Source organism: Equus przewalskii, chromosome 1 (genome assembly GCF_037783145.1).
Source record: "Equus przewalskii isolate Varuska chromosome 1, EquPr2, whole genome shotgun sequence".
NCBI lineage: Eukaryota > Metazoa > Chordata > Mammalia > Perissodactyla > Equidae > Equus > Equus przewalskii.
In genome coordinates this window covers 70939619-70952894 of record NC_091831.1, presented here as the reverse complement: position 1 = coordinate 70952894, position 13276 = coordinate 70939619, and the positions used below count along the sequence as shown (strand labels likewise).

The 13276-nt window shown below is 40.9% G+C and overlaps 1 protein-coding gene across 50 annotated transcripts in view; it reads right to left on the bottom strand.

Moving 5' to 3' along the window:
* Positions 1–4702: 4702 nt before the first annotated feature.
* The window catches only part of ZNF239 (zinc finger protein 239), a 33885-nt gene continuing 25311 nt past the window's right edge, over positions 4703–13276 (bottom strand). For 15 of the 50 annotated variants that reach the window (XM_070614160.1, XM_070614095.1, XM_070614113.1 and 12 more), the window contains 3 exons: positions 12002–12132; positions 10013–10204; positions 4703–6554 (listed from right to left, as the gene is read on the bottom strand). In XM_070614160.1, the coding sequence (XP_070470261.1) occupies positions 5068–6222 (1155 nt within the window). In that variant the 5' untranslated portion in view covers positions 6223–6554; positions 10013–10204; positions 12002–12132 and the 3' untranslated portion in view covers positions 4703–5067. Of the gene's footprint in view, positions 6555–8417; positions 8596–10012; positions 10205–12001; positions 12133–13276 lie in introns of those variants that run through there. The other 35 variants (XM_070614366.1, XM_070614422.1, XM_070614284.1 and 32 more) reach the window with 6 other exon arrangements.

The following is a 13276-nucleotide window of genomic DNA, read 5'->3' as shown; positions in this document are numbered from 1 at the left end:
TAGACATTTATTCTCTCACAGTTCTGCAGCTGGAAGTCTGAAATCAAGGTGTCGGCAGGACCACACTCTCTCTGAAGGCTCCACGGGGGAATCGGTTCCACGCTTTTCTCGTAGCTTCTGGCTGTCAGTCCTTGGTGTTCTTTGGCTTGCAGCAGCATAGCTTCAATTTCTTTTTCTGCTGTCAAACGGCATTCTCTTTTCATGTGTCTGGGTCTGTCTCTTCTCTACAGAGCCAGCTTGAGTAACCCTTCTTGGTCCTGCTCTGCCCTGGCCCTCAGGCCCAACCTGATTGCCCCAAACCCAGTGCATGCTGGGCATGGTGCATGCTGGGACTCCGGGTGGGCCCCCTACCCTGTTTCCTTTTAGTGCCTTGTTGCACTGGCTAGAACATCTGAGACAATGTTGACTACAAGTGGTGAGTAGACACCTTTGCCTTGTTCCCAATCTTAGGGGGAAAGTGCTCTTTATTTCACCATTAAGTATGATCTCAGATGTAGGTTCTTCCATAGATGCCCTTTATTAGACTGAGGATGGTCCCTTTAATTCCTAATCAATTGAGAGTTTTTAATCATGAATGAGTGTTGAATTTTTTCAAATTCTTTTTCTACATTTAAAAAAGATTAAATGGTTTTCCTTTTAGTATGTTAATATGATGAAATACATTGATTTTGCATGCTAAAACCTTTCATTTCTAAGATAAACTCCACTTGACCATGATGTACTACTATCTTTTTATAGATCGCTGTTTCAATGTGCCATTTTTTAAAAAGAATTTTTGCATCTATGTTGAGAGAGACTGATCTATGATTTCCCTTTCTCATGATGTCTTTGTCTGGCTTTGGTGTGTGGTTGTTGGCTCATAAAATGAGTTGGAAAGTGTTTCTTCCCAGAAGAGCTTGTGTAGAATTGTATCTTCCTTAAATGCTTGGTAGAATTCGTTGTGCCATCTGGGCCTGTACTTTTTTTGTGTAGGAAGTTTGTCAGCTACAAATTCAATTTATTTAATAAGGCTATTCAAGTTTTTTCTTTCTTCTTGAGTGAGTTTTGGTAATTTGTGCCTTTTCAAGGACTTTTCTCATTTCATCTAAGTTGTCGAATTTATTGGCATAATGTAAAAATTCCATACTGCTTTAACTGCCTCCTCCAAATTTTGATATATTCGTTCAGTTCAAAATATTTTCAAATTTTCCTTGTTCCTCTTTAACTCGTGGCTCATTTGAGTATGTTGTTTTATTTCCACATACTTGGGGATTCTTCAGATATTCTTATTAGTGATTTCTTATTTAATTCTGTTCTGGTTATAGAACATACCTTATATGATTTCCATTCTTTTCAATCTTTTGAAACTTGTTTTATAGCCCATAATATGTGAACTTGAAAAGAATATGTATTATGCTGTTGTTGAGTGGAGTGTTCTATAAATATCAACTAATCAAGTTAATTGATAGTCTTATTTCCTTGCTGATTTTCTACCCATTTGTGCTATCAGTTACTTAAGTGTTGAAATGTCTAATTGAAAATTTGCCTATATCTATTTCAACTTCATCAGTTTTTATTGCACAAATCTTGAAGCTCTGTTTTAGTAGTGGAGCTGAAGAGAGCTGCTTTGCTGTTGGATTCCCAAATGCCAGAATACAGGTCTCTCCCTTGGGGCCAATTTCTGCAGAGAAGAAACTTCCCACCTCTTGCTGGAGGGTAAACCTCTGGTTAACAATGCACAGGGGTTGGGGAGGAGGGTGCACATATGTATGGGATGAGGGGAACGTTCCATATACAACTGGCCATTAATTTCACTACTTTCCCTTCACGTCTCAGTCCTATCCTCATTGGGCATCTCTGAGCTTGGAACCAACTGGTTCCTTCTTGTCCTTATCCTCATGTGCAAACAGGAAAAATGGTCTGCTTCTGCTCTGATACAATAGCTATCCTCCTTCCATCTTTCAAATTTTTTTTGAGATCTCTTATTTGCTGATGGTGTTTCTCCTGTTCTATTGCTGTGGTTTTATAAATTTAAAAAGTTTCTTTTCTAGCATTTTAACGCTACCCAGGAGATCAGACATGTTTAACAAAAGCACTTTATAGTCCTTTCTCTGCTATTTTGCTTAGTTGACCAAGTCCTGACATGATTTCTGTAGCCCCTGCTGATCAGTTGCCCCATGTTCCCTATCTATTAGCTTTCCCCAGCTCTATATCTTGAGCCTACTTAACCTACCAACGCAATGCCACTTTTACTCTGGCAGCTACTTTGGGCATGTTGCTTTGGACTTCCCCTTGCTTTCACTGCCTATGGTTCAGCCTTGCACTCCATGCTCAGTTACCACCTTTTCTCACCAATGAAAGTACAATGAGAAAGGCCATGGGACACTCCACGTTTCTGTCCCTTAAATCTGGCTGTCAGGGTCAGGGATGGAGAAGTAAGGATTAAAAAGATTCTAATTTGGAACTGTGACTACAAGTAGTGATCACATATTCACCAGTATTTTGACCTTAAGATATCAAACAATCCATACAGAAAGCAAACAGCACCCACTGAATAGGTAAGAATTTTAAGAATTGTAAAAGCTTGTCTCAAGTACTCAACAAATAATAACCTGAAACCTAGATCCTTTGCTAAGTTAGTGATAGAATTTTCAACTGAATACAATTGATGGTTACTGAGACTATCCAAAGGTCCTTGTTCAAATCAACAAGTACTGGTAAAGCATCAAGCCTAGGGCAACCCTTGAACTCTGATGGGAACCATTTTTCAAAAATCCTAAGACACATCTTTTTTTCCATTTTCATATCTCTGAAATTTGTGTGTCTTAAAAATTAACGAAGTGTTTTCTTTTTACAGCCCAAGACATCTTGAGATCTGATGAAATGTGACATATCCTCCATTGTTCTTCTGCATTTTTGTGCACAAGTCCTTCTTCTTCTAACTTATTGGTTTCCCCAAACTTCCTTCCCATAACCAGCGAAATGCTCCTCAAGGACTCTGATCACATTTCAGTTGTATTAAGGAAGGTAATGCTTAATAGAGAACAGTAAAAGCTAAACATAGTTAAAAACATTGATTACTTAAGGTATGTATAAAAATTTGGAAAAACGGGCCATTTTACACCCATTTGAGATGTTGATTTCAGACCTACCCTCTGGTCCTACTCTATCTGGTTCTTGTGATCATACTTGGCTCCAAATCCCAGTTAGATTATATACGTCAGCTAATAGAAAACATATGTGACAAACATGAGGGCAGGAGGAACTGGGAGGCATTCATCATTTCAGAGATCACTGACACAGTCACATCACTTGTGATGATGCCTTATGGTATCTGAACAAGTGAAGGGTCTTAGTAATGCCAACGGGCAGATGCTCAGTCACTACCCTAATCATTCCCTATGGACTGCTCAGGGTTAGAGTCAGATAGTCTGGACTATCTCTTGAAGGAGGGCGAATGTCTTAATCTGTCACCCTCCTTCATTCCTTATTAGTTATGAGCTCTGTTTCCCCTAAATCAGTGTATACTTCACTGTCACCTATGTCCTGTCAACTGCTTCAGGCTACCTCTGATGTGGATATATCAGTTACAACCCCACCTTCTCAAGCTAATAAATTGGGCATCCATATTTCCTTACCTGGCATTTTTCATATATGGATACTAGTCATTGGGGAAGAACTGGGATCTAGATCACTGGGCAGCCTCTTGAGCACTGCCTGAGGGATCACTGGGCAGCCTCTTGAGCACTGCCTGAGGGATCACTAACCAGTTTAGAGAATCAGGGCTGCAATTAGGAGCTCATTGTGTAGTAACTTCTGATTCAGTTATGTTTGCAATCCCTTTTCTACTCTCACCTGTTACACGAGCCTCTTGGATTGACTCCTAGGGGATGAATGCCTAACTCTTTGAGGTGTCCTAGCTCCACACGCAATCCCACCCACATCACAAGTGAATTATATGTGATACAGTGAATATTTAAAGCCTGATCTTCCCAAACCTACTCTCCAAATATAGTTAAAAAATTTTTAAATAGCTATTTTTATATGAAGTTCTTTTAGCTAAATATAAAAATAATTTGTAAATATAAGTTAGATGTCTATGGTGACGTGTAAAGTGGCTGGGGATGCTGCAAAAACAAATGATTTTTGGGGGGTACATCAAATATTAAAACAAGGGATAAACCAGAAGAGAGAAATATCAGAACCTTTCTCTCTTGACTCCTTTGTTTTGCTTAGAATAGAACATAAGTGGTGAAGAAAATTAAGGAAACAAGGGAAGGAAGTGTTCAGAGGAGAACTGAATACATTTAAATCTATTTCGACTTCATTTGACATGTTTCAACATGGTGGACGTACCCTACTTGGCTGTAGTTTGCAGGGGAGTCAACTGAGGGGGTGAGATTCAGAAGAATCCTAAAGGACTAGCTGCACCCAGGGACAAGAGCTACTCGTGATCCTGAGCAGCTGCGTTGGTGGAGGCGGGGGGAGGGGGTTCAACACCCTGTAACGTGGCGTATGGGGTGTGCTGCACAAGCAGCTCTTCTCCACCTTCTTGTTGTACGGCCACAGACTGCTGTACATTTTTGCAATAAACACAACACATTTCCAGGTCCACTGGACCTCCAACAACCCCCTCAGCCTAGAACTAACATATTGTACAACCGTAGTTTAGACAGGGCGCCTCAGAGCTGGAAGGAAAGATGAAAAACACAAGGCACACAACTTGAAGAGAAACGAGAGTTCCAATTTCCAAGAGATCGTGAACAAAGGGAAACATGTTCCGCTTGGACAAATGTAAAGTTCTTGCAGTTATAAACGCTGGGTAGGACATGCAGTTCTAATAGCACTGGCTGAACCGCAAAGGACAGACAGTTTCATTCCACGCATCTCAGGAACCGGAACAATGAACTCATGGGATAGCACAACAAAGCGCTTGGTACTTAAATACTCAAAATGAACGAGTGATTTTCAGTGAGGGAACATATCGGAATAACTCTTACTACCTCTCTCCTTCATAGAATACAAAGGTAAGAGTGATGTTAAACATATTTACGTCTTTAAACACGAGCACTGAGACTGAGACCTGGTTTAGCGGGGCTCTTTCCTGTGAACCCGCTGGTGGATGTGGAGGTTGGAGCTCTGGCTGAAGCCCTTCCCACACTTGCTGCACTCATAAGGCTTCTCTCCAGTGTGCACTCTCTGGTGGATGAGGAGTTTGGAGCTCTGGCTGAAGCCCTTCCCACACTTGCCGCAGTGATAGGGCTTCTCTCCAGTGTGGACCCTGAGATGGATGCGGAGGTCAGAGCTCTGGCTGAAGCCCTTCCCACACTCATAGCACTGGTAGGGCTTCTCGCCTGTGTGTATGCACCGGTGGATGTGAAGGTTTGAACTCTGACTGAAGCCCTTCCCGCACTCTCCACATTTGTAGGGCCTCTCTCCCGTGTGGACTCGCTGATGGATGTGCAGGTTAGAGCGCTGACTGAAGCTCATCCCACACTCACCACACTCATAGGGCTTCTCGCCAGTGTGCACGCGCTGGTGGATGTGCAGTTTGGAGCTCTGACTAAAGCCCTTCCCACACCTGTCACATTTATAAGGTTTCTCGCCTGTATGGACTGCGTGATGAATGAGCAGACTTGAACTCCTCGTGAAGCCCTTCCCACACTTGTCACACTTGTAAGGTTTCTCATCCGTGTGGACTGCCCGATGGATGAGGAGACTCGAGCTCCTGGTGAAGCCCTTCCCGCACTGCTCACATTTGTAGGGCTTCTCTGCTGTGTGGTCTCTCTGATGAAGCAGCAGCGCCGAGCTCTCACTGAAGTCCTCACCACACCGACTACATCTATAGCGTTTCTCTGCAGTGTGGATTTTCTCACGTGGATGGCCATCTGAGCTAGAGCTCAATATTTTCCCACAGTCATAACAGTTACAGGGTTTCTCTTCTGTGTGAGCTCTCTGATGACTACGACTGGCCACCTGTGATTTCCAACCACAAACCTCTTTGTGGTTACAGTCGAAGGGATCCAAGGATGCTTTCAACTGGCCATTCTGGCAGATTGCCTCACCACTGAACAATGGTGGGACCAGTTCTGTTACATCAGACACAAGCTTAATCTGAAGGTTCTCTGAACAACGGTCCCTCGGAGGACTATTCCCCTCTGTCACTCTTCTCTCAGTGCTTTCTTCAGTTACAAACAGACTTTTGCTTTCCTGAGGATCCTGGGCCTTATTCTTACAGAACATCGCTGGGGAGTCCAGTGTGGCCACGTGGCCTGGAACTTTCAAAGACAACTATTCTTCACTTTCTATGTTTTTGAAACCATTACTTTGAAGAGTCACCATATGGCTCTTGTTTCTGGCAATATGAGAAGAAGCTTCTCCCCACTTTTGACATGGGGAAAGATCTAGTTCAGGGCTCTTGCATACTTCCCCTTGAAGAGTCCCAATAGAATCGTGACTCCCAGTTATTGCATTGGCTCTCTCTCCCAAAATTAGCCAGCAGGAAAGCTCTTCATGTAACAGATCCCTTAGTCCTTTCTCTTGAAGATTCTCCACAGAATTTTCACTCAGGTCTCCTAGGGAACAAAAAGAATTCAGTGATAAGAACAAACAAAGGGTAGATGTCAAGATTTCAAACTGGAGTGCCTAAGGCCTGAAGATTTAGTAACTAGGAAAAAGTTCAGTCTTATCCTCATAGTCACGTCCTTTGGGTTAATGTTGGAAAGAGAGGAAGTCTGACTACACAAGACAGAAATCTTTTCTCTGCTTTTAAGCATGGCCAACGAAAGCATTCCTCCCCTAACCCTGCAGAAGCCTATGAATCCCACATCCTTGCCACAAATAACATTTCATTTCACTTTACTTCATTTTATTTTAATTAAATTTGCATTTAATTGGTAATCCACTTTAATAGGTGCTAGGGATACAAGGAAGAAAATAAAAAAATCCTTTTGCTTAACAAGCGAGAGCCTATTGGGAAGAAAGAAAAGTATAGCAATAATGATGAGACCACGTAAGTGCTATGGTAGATGCATGCACAACCAGTCCTGAAAGCACAGACGAGGGGCATTTGACCCAAACCTTGGGGTCTGGGGGAAGATTTCTGGGAGAAAATGTAAGGAAAAAAATAAAGTGAAATGTGGAGAGAAAATATGACACATTCAGGAAGAGTGTAGGCAGCTTCTTATGAAGGATATAAAACAGGTACCAGGGGTAAAGAGTGTGCCCTGGAGAGGAAGCAGGAGCCAGAACAAAGGGCTTGGTGTGTACTATTAAGGAGTTACGGATAAAACCCTCAGGGATTTCAGGCTACTGAAGGATTTCAAATGGGAGTGAATGACTGACTTCATGATTATAAATAGCATCAGAAATAGGCAAGACTTTAGGTAGAGAGACAACTGCTGTAGCAAATCAGAAGAAGGGTGATAAGGCTGGTGGTTATGGAAAGAATGGGAGAGACATTCTACATCACGTGACGACTAACTAAGCCTAGAAGGGAAAGAAGGCATCAAGCACGATTCCCAAGTTCCCTGTGTGAGTGACGGGGGATGGAGGTGCTGCACAAGAAGACAGGGAAAGCAAGAGGAAAAGGCTGGAGTGGGAAAGGAGGACAGATGACCAACTCAAAATCTGTCTGGTTTAATTTGTGGTGCTCCTGGAAGAGTCTTGCACTGTTCAGTAAGCAGTGAGATATATGAGTCTGGAACGCCTGAGTCAGAACCGTGCTAGGAATACAGAGCTTACGCTTAATAGTATATATGTTGGTCAAAACAAGTAGAGTGAACATTACACTGAAATGACAAAAAAGCAATCTGTAATAGTCTTGGGAAAAAAGAAAGGTTTCCATCAGCAGAACAAAAATGCTGAGGAACTCCTAGATGATAAAGAGTAGATGGATTATGATGACAGAGAAACTAGAAAAAAATGCAACACCTCAAATCATGTACAGAAGACTTTGAAAGAGTAAGAAGTCTTCTCAGGAAGTCCTGGAAATTCAAATTCCAAACTCAGAATCAACAATGATAAAGTAAGAAAGGTTTATCTTGGAAATTCAGCTTTGTGTTCACGTTAGGCATTTCAAACGGCAGGATGAGTTGTTGCTGTTAGCACCAACACTCTCCCAACCACCTTCTTCCCACAAAAAATCAAATATTGGGTGGCTAACAGAAGTGGCCCCATACAAAGCCTCAAGAACAGAATAAATGATCTGCTAAAGAAAGAAAGACTCCTCAGAGTATTAGCTGGGCTGAAGAGAGAAGCAGAAGTTAAGGTAATGATGGGCCTGCAACAACGACAGTGTTGATTAAGGTACAAAAAGAAGCGGTGGACTCCACATGTGCCCAGGGTAAAGCCTCCAGGTAACCCCTGCAGTGGGATTTCTGATAAGGGAGACACCCCAGAGCTGGAGATCAAAGCAGGGCACGCCTCAGATAACTTACTGGCCTGAAGTGGCAACCTCAAAAAAGGGGTCTACACCACCACCATCTGGATTCTTGTTATATCCATCCCAAGTCCAGTCAGCAGAAGCGCCCCCTATGGGTAGAACATGCATGCACCAAAGAGGGTCGGGCATCAGCTGAGGAGGAACACTCCAGTGTCACAGTGTGAACATAAGACTTTCGAAAAAAAATGAGACAATAAAAAAATATAAGCAGACCAAAAAAACCCGGAGAAACATCAATAAAGAGTGGCACAAACTCAAGTGAACAGAGGAAACAGAATTTAAAAGGTACATAATTAAAAGTCCAGAGAAATCTGAGAGGATATCACATCTAGAAAAACAACACAATAATAAAATATGGACAAGTTGTTATGAAAAATAATCAGAATTATTCTAAATTAACAAAAAGATCGAAAAAGATGATAATCTTAACAATTAAGACCTGCTGTGCCCATGGGAGCACTCAGGCACTGGTGGCACGATTTGATGTAAACTATTAAGACACCCATCTGACACAAGGGGAAACCAAGGCTGAAAAGCTTAAGCGACTCAGCTCACAGGTTAAGCTAAAGGGTTAAGTCTTTAGTAATTTTTATTTAGTAATATTTTAATTAATAGTATTTATTATTCATAGAGGTACTGTAGCAAAATTTTTTAAAATTACTTTTTTTCTGTTATTTCTTTCCCTTCATTCTATCTTCACAATATTCACAGATCTCCTAGAAGATGGACTTTTACTTTTATCTTTCCATCTGTCTATTGTACGTACAACCTCAGGACTTCAAGCAAAAAAAACCCCAGAAAATGCTAAAACCACTCAGACAGAAACGCTAGGTTATGTGCAAATAAATGAGAATAATATTGACACTGAACTACTAATCAGCAATACTGGATACCTGAAGATAACTGAGCAATATCTTCTAATTTTGGAGGAAAAGTGATCGTGAAATTCGCATTCTATTCTATACACAGCCAATCAATCATTTCACTGGGAGGAATAAATAGACATCTTTTCAGACAAGAAAGGATTTAAACAATTACTTAAACAATTACTCAGGAATGTACTGTAGCAAAATTTTAAAAATTCTTTAAGAAAAAGCTGATACGTGATACAAGAAACAAGTGAGCCAAGGAGTCAATCAAACAGACAATAAAGTTGAATCAATTGTTGATACATAAAAGAAAACAATAATAATTAACCAAAACTTTATAAAATAGTATGGAATGAAAATCTCCCCAAATAAAACATATTTAAAAAAGCAAGTATTGACTTTAGGAAAAGAAAAAAAGGCACAGTAATCATAGTATACTACTTGACTCTGCAGGAACAAGAATTACGAAGTCAAAGCAATGTAAGCATTAATCACTGGCGTGACTCTGACATAAATTCTTGAAAGGATGAGCATGTTAGGGGATGTAACGTAAAAGAGCTAAATGCTCATCTATGATATAAAGAAGTCAACAGAAAATATCAAGTATTGATAAATTGAAAAATAGCAGTATATCATAATATAATAAATTCAGATTAGAATTATACTGAGGTGCCATTTGCCACCTGTTACGCTGGCAAAAACCCAAAGCCTGAAGACACACCTGCTTGTCAGTGTAAACTGGCATCACCCCCGAAGAAGGACATTTTGGCAATTATCTATCAAAATCACCAATGTATGCACTCAGCGTTCCAGCAGGGGGCTGCATTCCTCAGATTTCCAGACACAGCTGTGAAATGATATTTGCATGAGATTTACTCACTGCAGACGATTTGTGACAGCAAACGACGAGAACCTGGGTAGAGTGGAGTTAGGGACATGAAAGAAAGTTCTCACTGTGCACCTTTTTGTTTGTTTTTATTTTTGCAATATAACTTTAATAATTTGAAAACATTTAGTACATTTGGGAATCTTACTTTTATTTGCTACTCACGGATAATTTATTTTCTACCTTTCTTCAGCATGTCCAAAATCCTCATTGTACATTTTTTTCCAGCTTTATTTAGGTATAATTGACAAGTAACACTGTCTACCTTTTTATGCTTTTTTTAACTAATGCATTTATTCTTTAAAAAAAGAAAACAAGTAGCTGCATATGTGTATTATTTGGAAATATGGACACAAACCCAGTAAGGAAAGCTGAAAGGACTGAAACTGAGTGCCTCTGAGGAGCCACACTGTGGACATGAGGAGCAGCAGAGCAGGGAAACTGGTTTTGCTTATAAGCCTTTTAGTACAATTTCTTTATCTAGGTGAATGCATTACTTTGTTTACAAAGTTGAAAAGTAACGGCAAATAGAAAAAGGAAAAAACAATAAAACAAAAACAGTGCAGTTTGGAGCAGTTAAATCATGCGGTGTGCCAAAATTATTAGATGGCCAAGGACACTAATTCCCCATCTGGCTGCACGCTACCCGGGAATGGCTGCAGAAATGACAGGTCTGTGCAGGTCAGCGGGGCAGGAATTCCATTAACGGTAAGTTTTATAAGTAGTAATGAATCTTTGTGATATTATTTAAAAAAAATATTTAAAATAGGGGGCTGGCCCCGTGGCCAAGTGGCTAAGTTTGCGCGCTCTGCTGCAGGTGGCCCAGTGTTTCGTCGGTTCGAATCCTGGGTGCGGACATGGCACTGCTCATCAAACCACGCTGAGGCAGCGTCCCACATGCCACAACTAGAAGGACCCACAATGCAGAATATACAGCTATGTACTGGGGGGCTTTGGGGAGAAAAAGGAAAAAAAATAAAAAAATCTTAAAAAAATACTTAAAATATTATGAAAAATGAGTGTGTAATATTAGAAGAAAATGCTGACATAATGAGAAAAGAGGTCCTTTTAGTGGGAGTTAATACGACATGACAAAGATCTCTAAGACATACTGCATGAAATAGTCAGTTGAAAAACACATTCAGAATAATCTCATAAATTTTAACACATATATTTGTAATATGCATATATAGAATACACAGAAAAAATAGGATAAACAAACTATTATTAATGACGTCATTTCATATTATACCAATGTGTCTGAAGTTTTGAGATTTTTATATGTTGCTTTAAAAAAAGTCAGACAACTATGTTCAATTTTGTATCAATTAAAAAGGAAAACCTAGAGCAGAGATCGAAAGTGGAAGCACAGATCCTACTCCACTTTCAGCCCTCTGCAAAGAGCAGTCCCAGTGACACTGGGTAGATCAGATCGTACCGCTCCGTTGCTCCACTGGCTTCGCACAGAACTTAGCACCGTATACACGTCTTACCAGGGCCTCCAAGGTCACAAGTGCACAGGCCCTGCCCACCCCTTCATCCCAGCTGCTCCCTGTCTTCTAGCCACACTCCTTCCTCCAGGTCTTCAGGTCTTCTCTTGCACTGTTCTATCTGCCTGGAATATTCCTCCCTTAACCAGTCACCTGTTTAATGCCTGCTGATCCTTTAGATCGCAGTTTACATGTCACTTCAGAGGCCTTCCCTGAAACTTTCAACAACACATACGTCAGCCTCGTCCCATCCCATGCCTTCATTCTCTCAGAGCACACTGTTTCATCCTTCATAGGACTTATCAATTTATAGTAATATATCATGTGTACTTACTGTCTCTTCCGCAAGACTGTAAAAAATTATTTCTTCTCTGTTAAACTCCACAGCAGTCAATTTTTAAATCTTGACTATGTGCACACAGCACTGGAAGTATTAGATACATTGCTTTCCCTCCAGAAACCTGGCTGGAAACAAGGAAAATAAATCAGACTTGCAGATTCAATAGTTAAAAAAAAAAAAAGCATACAAAAGAATATGTAATCAGGTCTAGGACTGTGAGATATAAATTGAAAGTTCTGAGAGAAAGCAGTCAAGTGGAAGAGATGGTCAAAGTTTTCACACAGGTAATGGACTTTGAATAAAACCTTAAACGACAAAATTCACCAGGAACCAGAGCACGGTAATCAAAGGTACCAGAGCAAGTGAGCATGGAGGACTTCCAGAGAACAGGCTTAGCTGGAAGGAAAGTAAACTCAGGATAGCAGAGAACAATGCTCCACAGGGGAGAGCAAGCACCAAGGGCCTTGAGAGCCAGGTGGGAGTTGAGAGGCTCTACACCTGCAACTGAAGGTCATGCCAGGCTTTTACCCAGAGTGACGTGGTAAATGGGAGGTCAGGGAGACAAGTCTACTTGCAAGATCCAACTTGAGCCTGAAGAATGATGTCAATAATCTAGCTGATTGTTACCATAATTCAAGCATTAAATGGACCCATTTCAGGGTGATATCTGGGGGACTTAAGAGTGTTACTAAATTTAAAAGAACTTAAAGTCAAAAAAGAATTATTGGTGAGAGAACTACACATACTGAGGATGGGGAGGGAGAAACTTAACGGCCTATTTCTAAACTAGGAGACTGGAGGGGTGGGCCTGGTGGCATAGTGGTTAAGCTCTCGCACTCCGCTTCAGCAGCCTGGGGTTTGTAGGTTCAGATACTGGGTGTGGACCTATAGACTGCTCATCACGCCATGCTGTGGCGGCGTCCCATGGACAAAATATAGGAAGACTGGCAGAGATTACAGCTCAGGGCCAACCTTCCTCAAGCAAATAGAGGAAGATTGGCAACAGACGTTAGCTCAGGGCCAATCTTCCTCACTAAATAAATAAATAAATAAATAAATAAAATAAACTAGGGGACTAGAGGAATGTTAATATTCCCCCAGAACTGGGAATATGAGAAGAGAAGTTAAAAGGGAAAGGAATTTTGAAAATTCTCAATACACTGAATTTGAAGTGACACTGGATAGTCAAGTGTAGGTATCCCATAGCCAAGAAAATACACAGGAACAGAGTTTAATATGAGGAGAGGAAATAAAGCCATTAGGGTTATT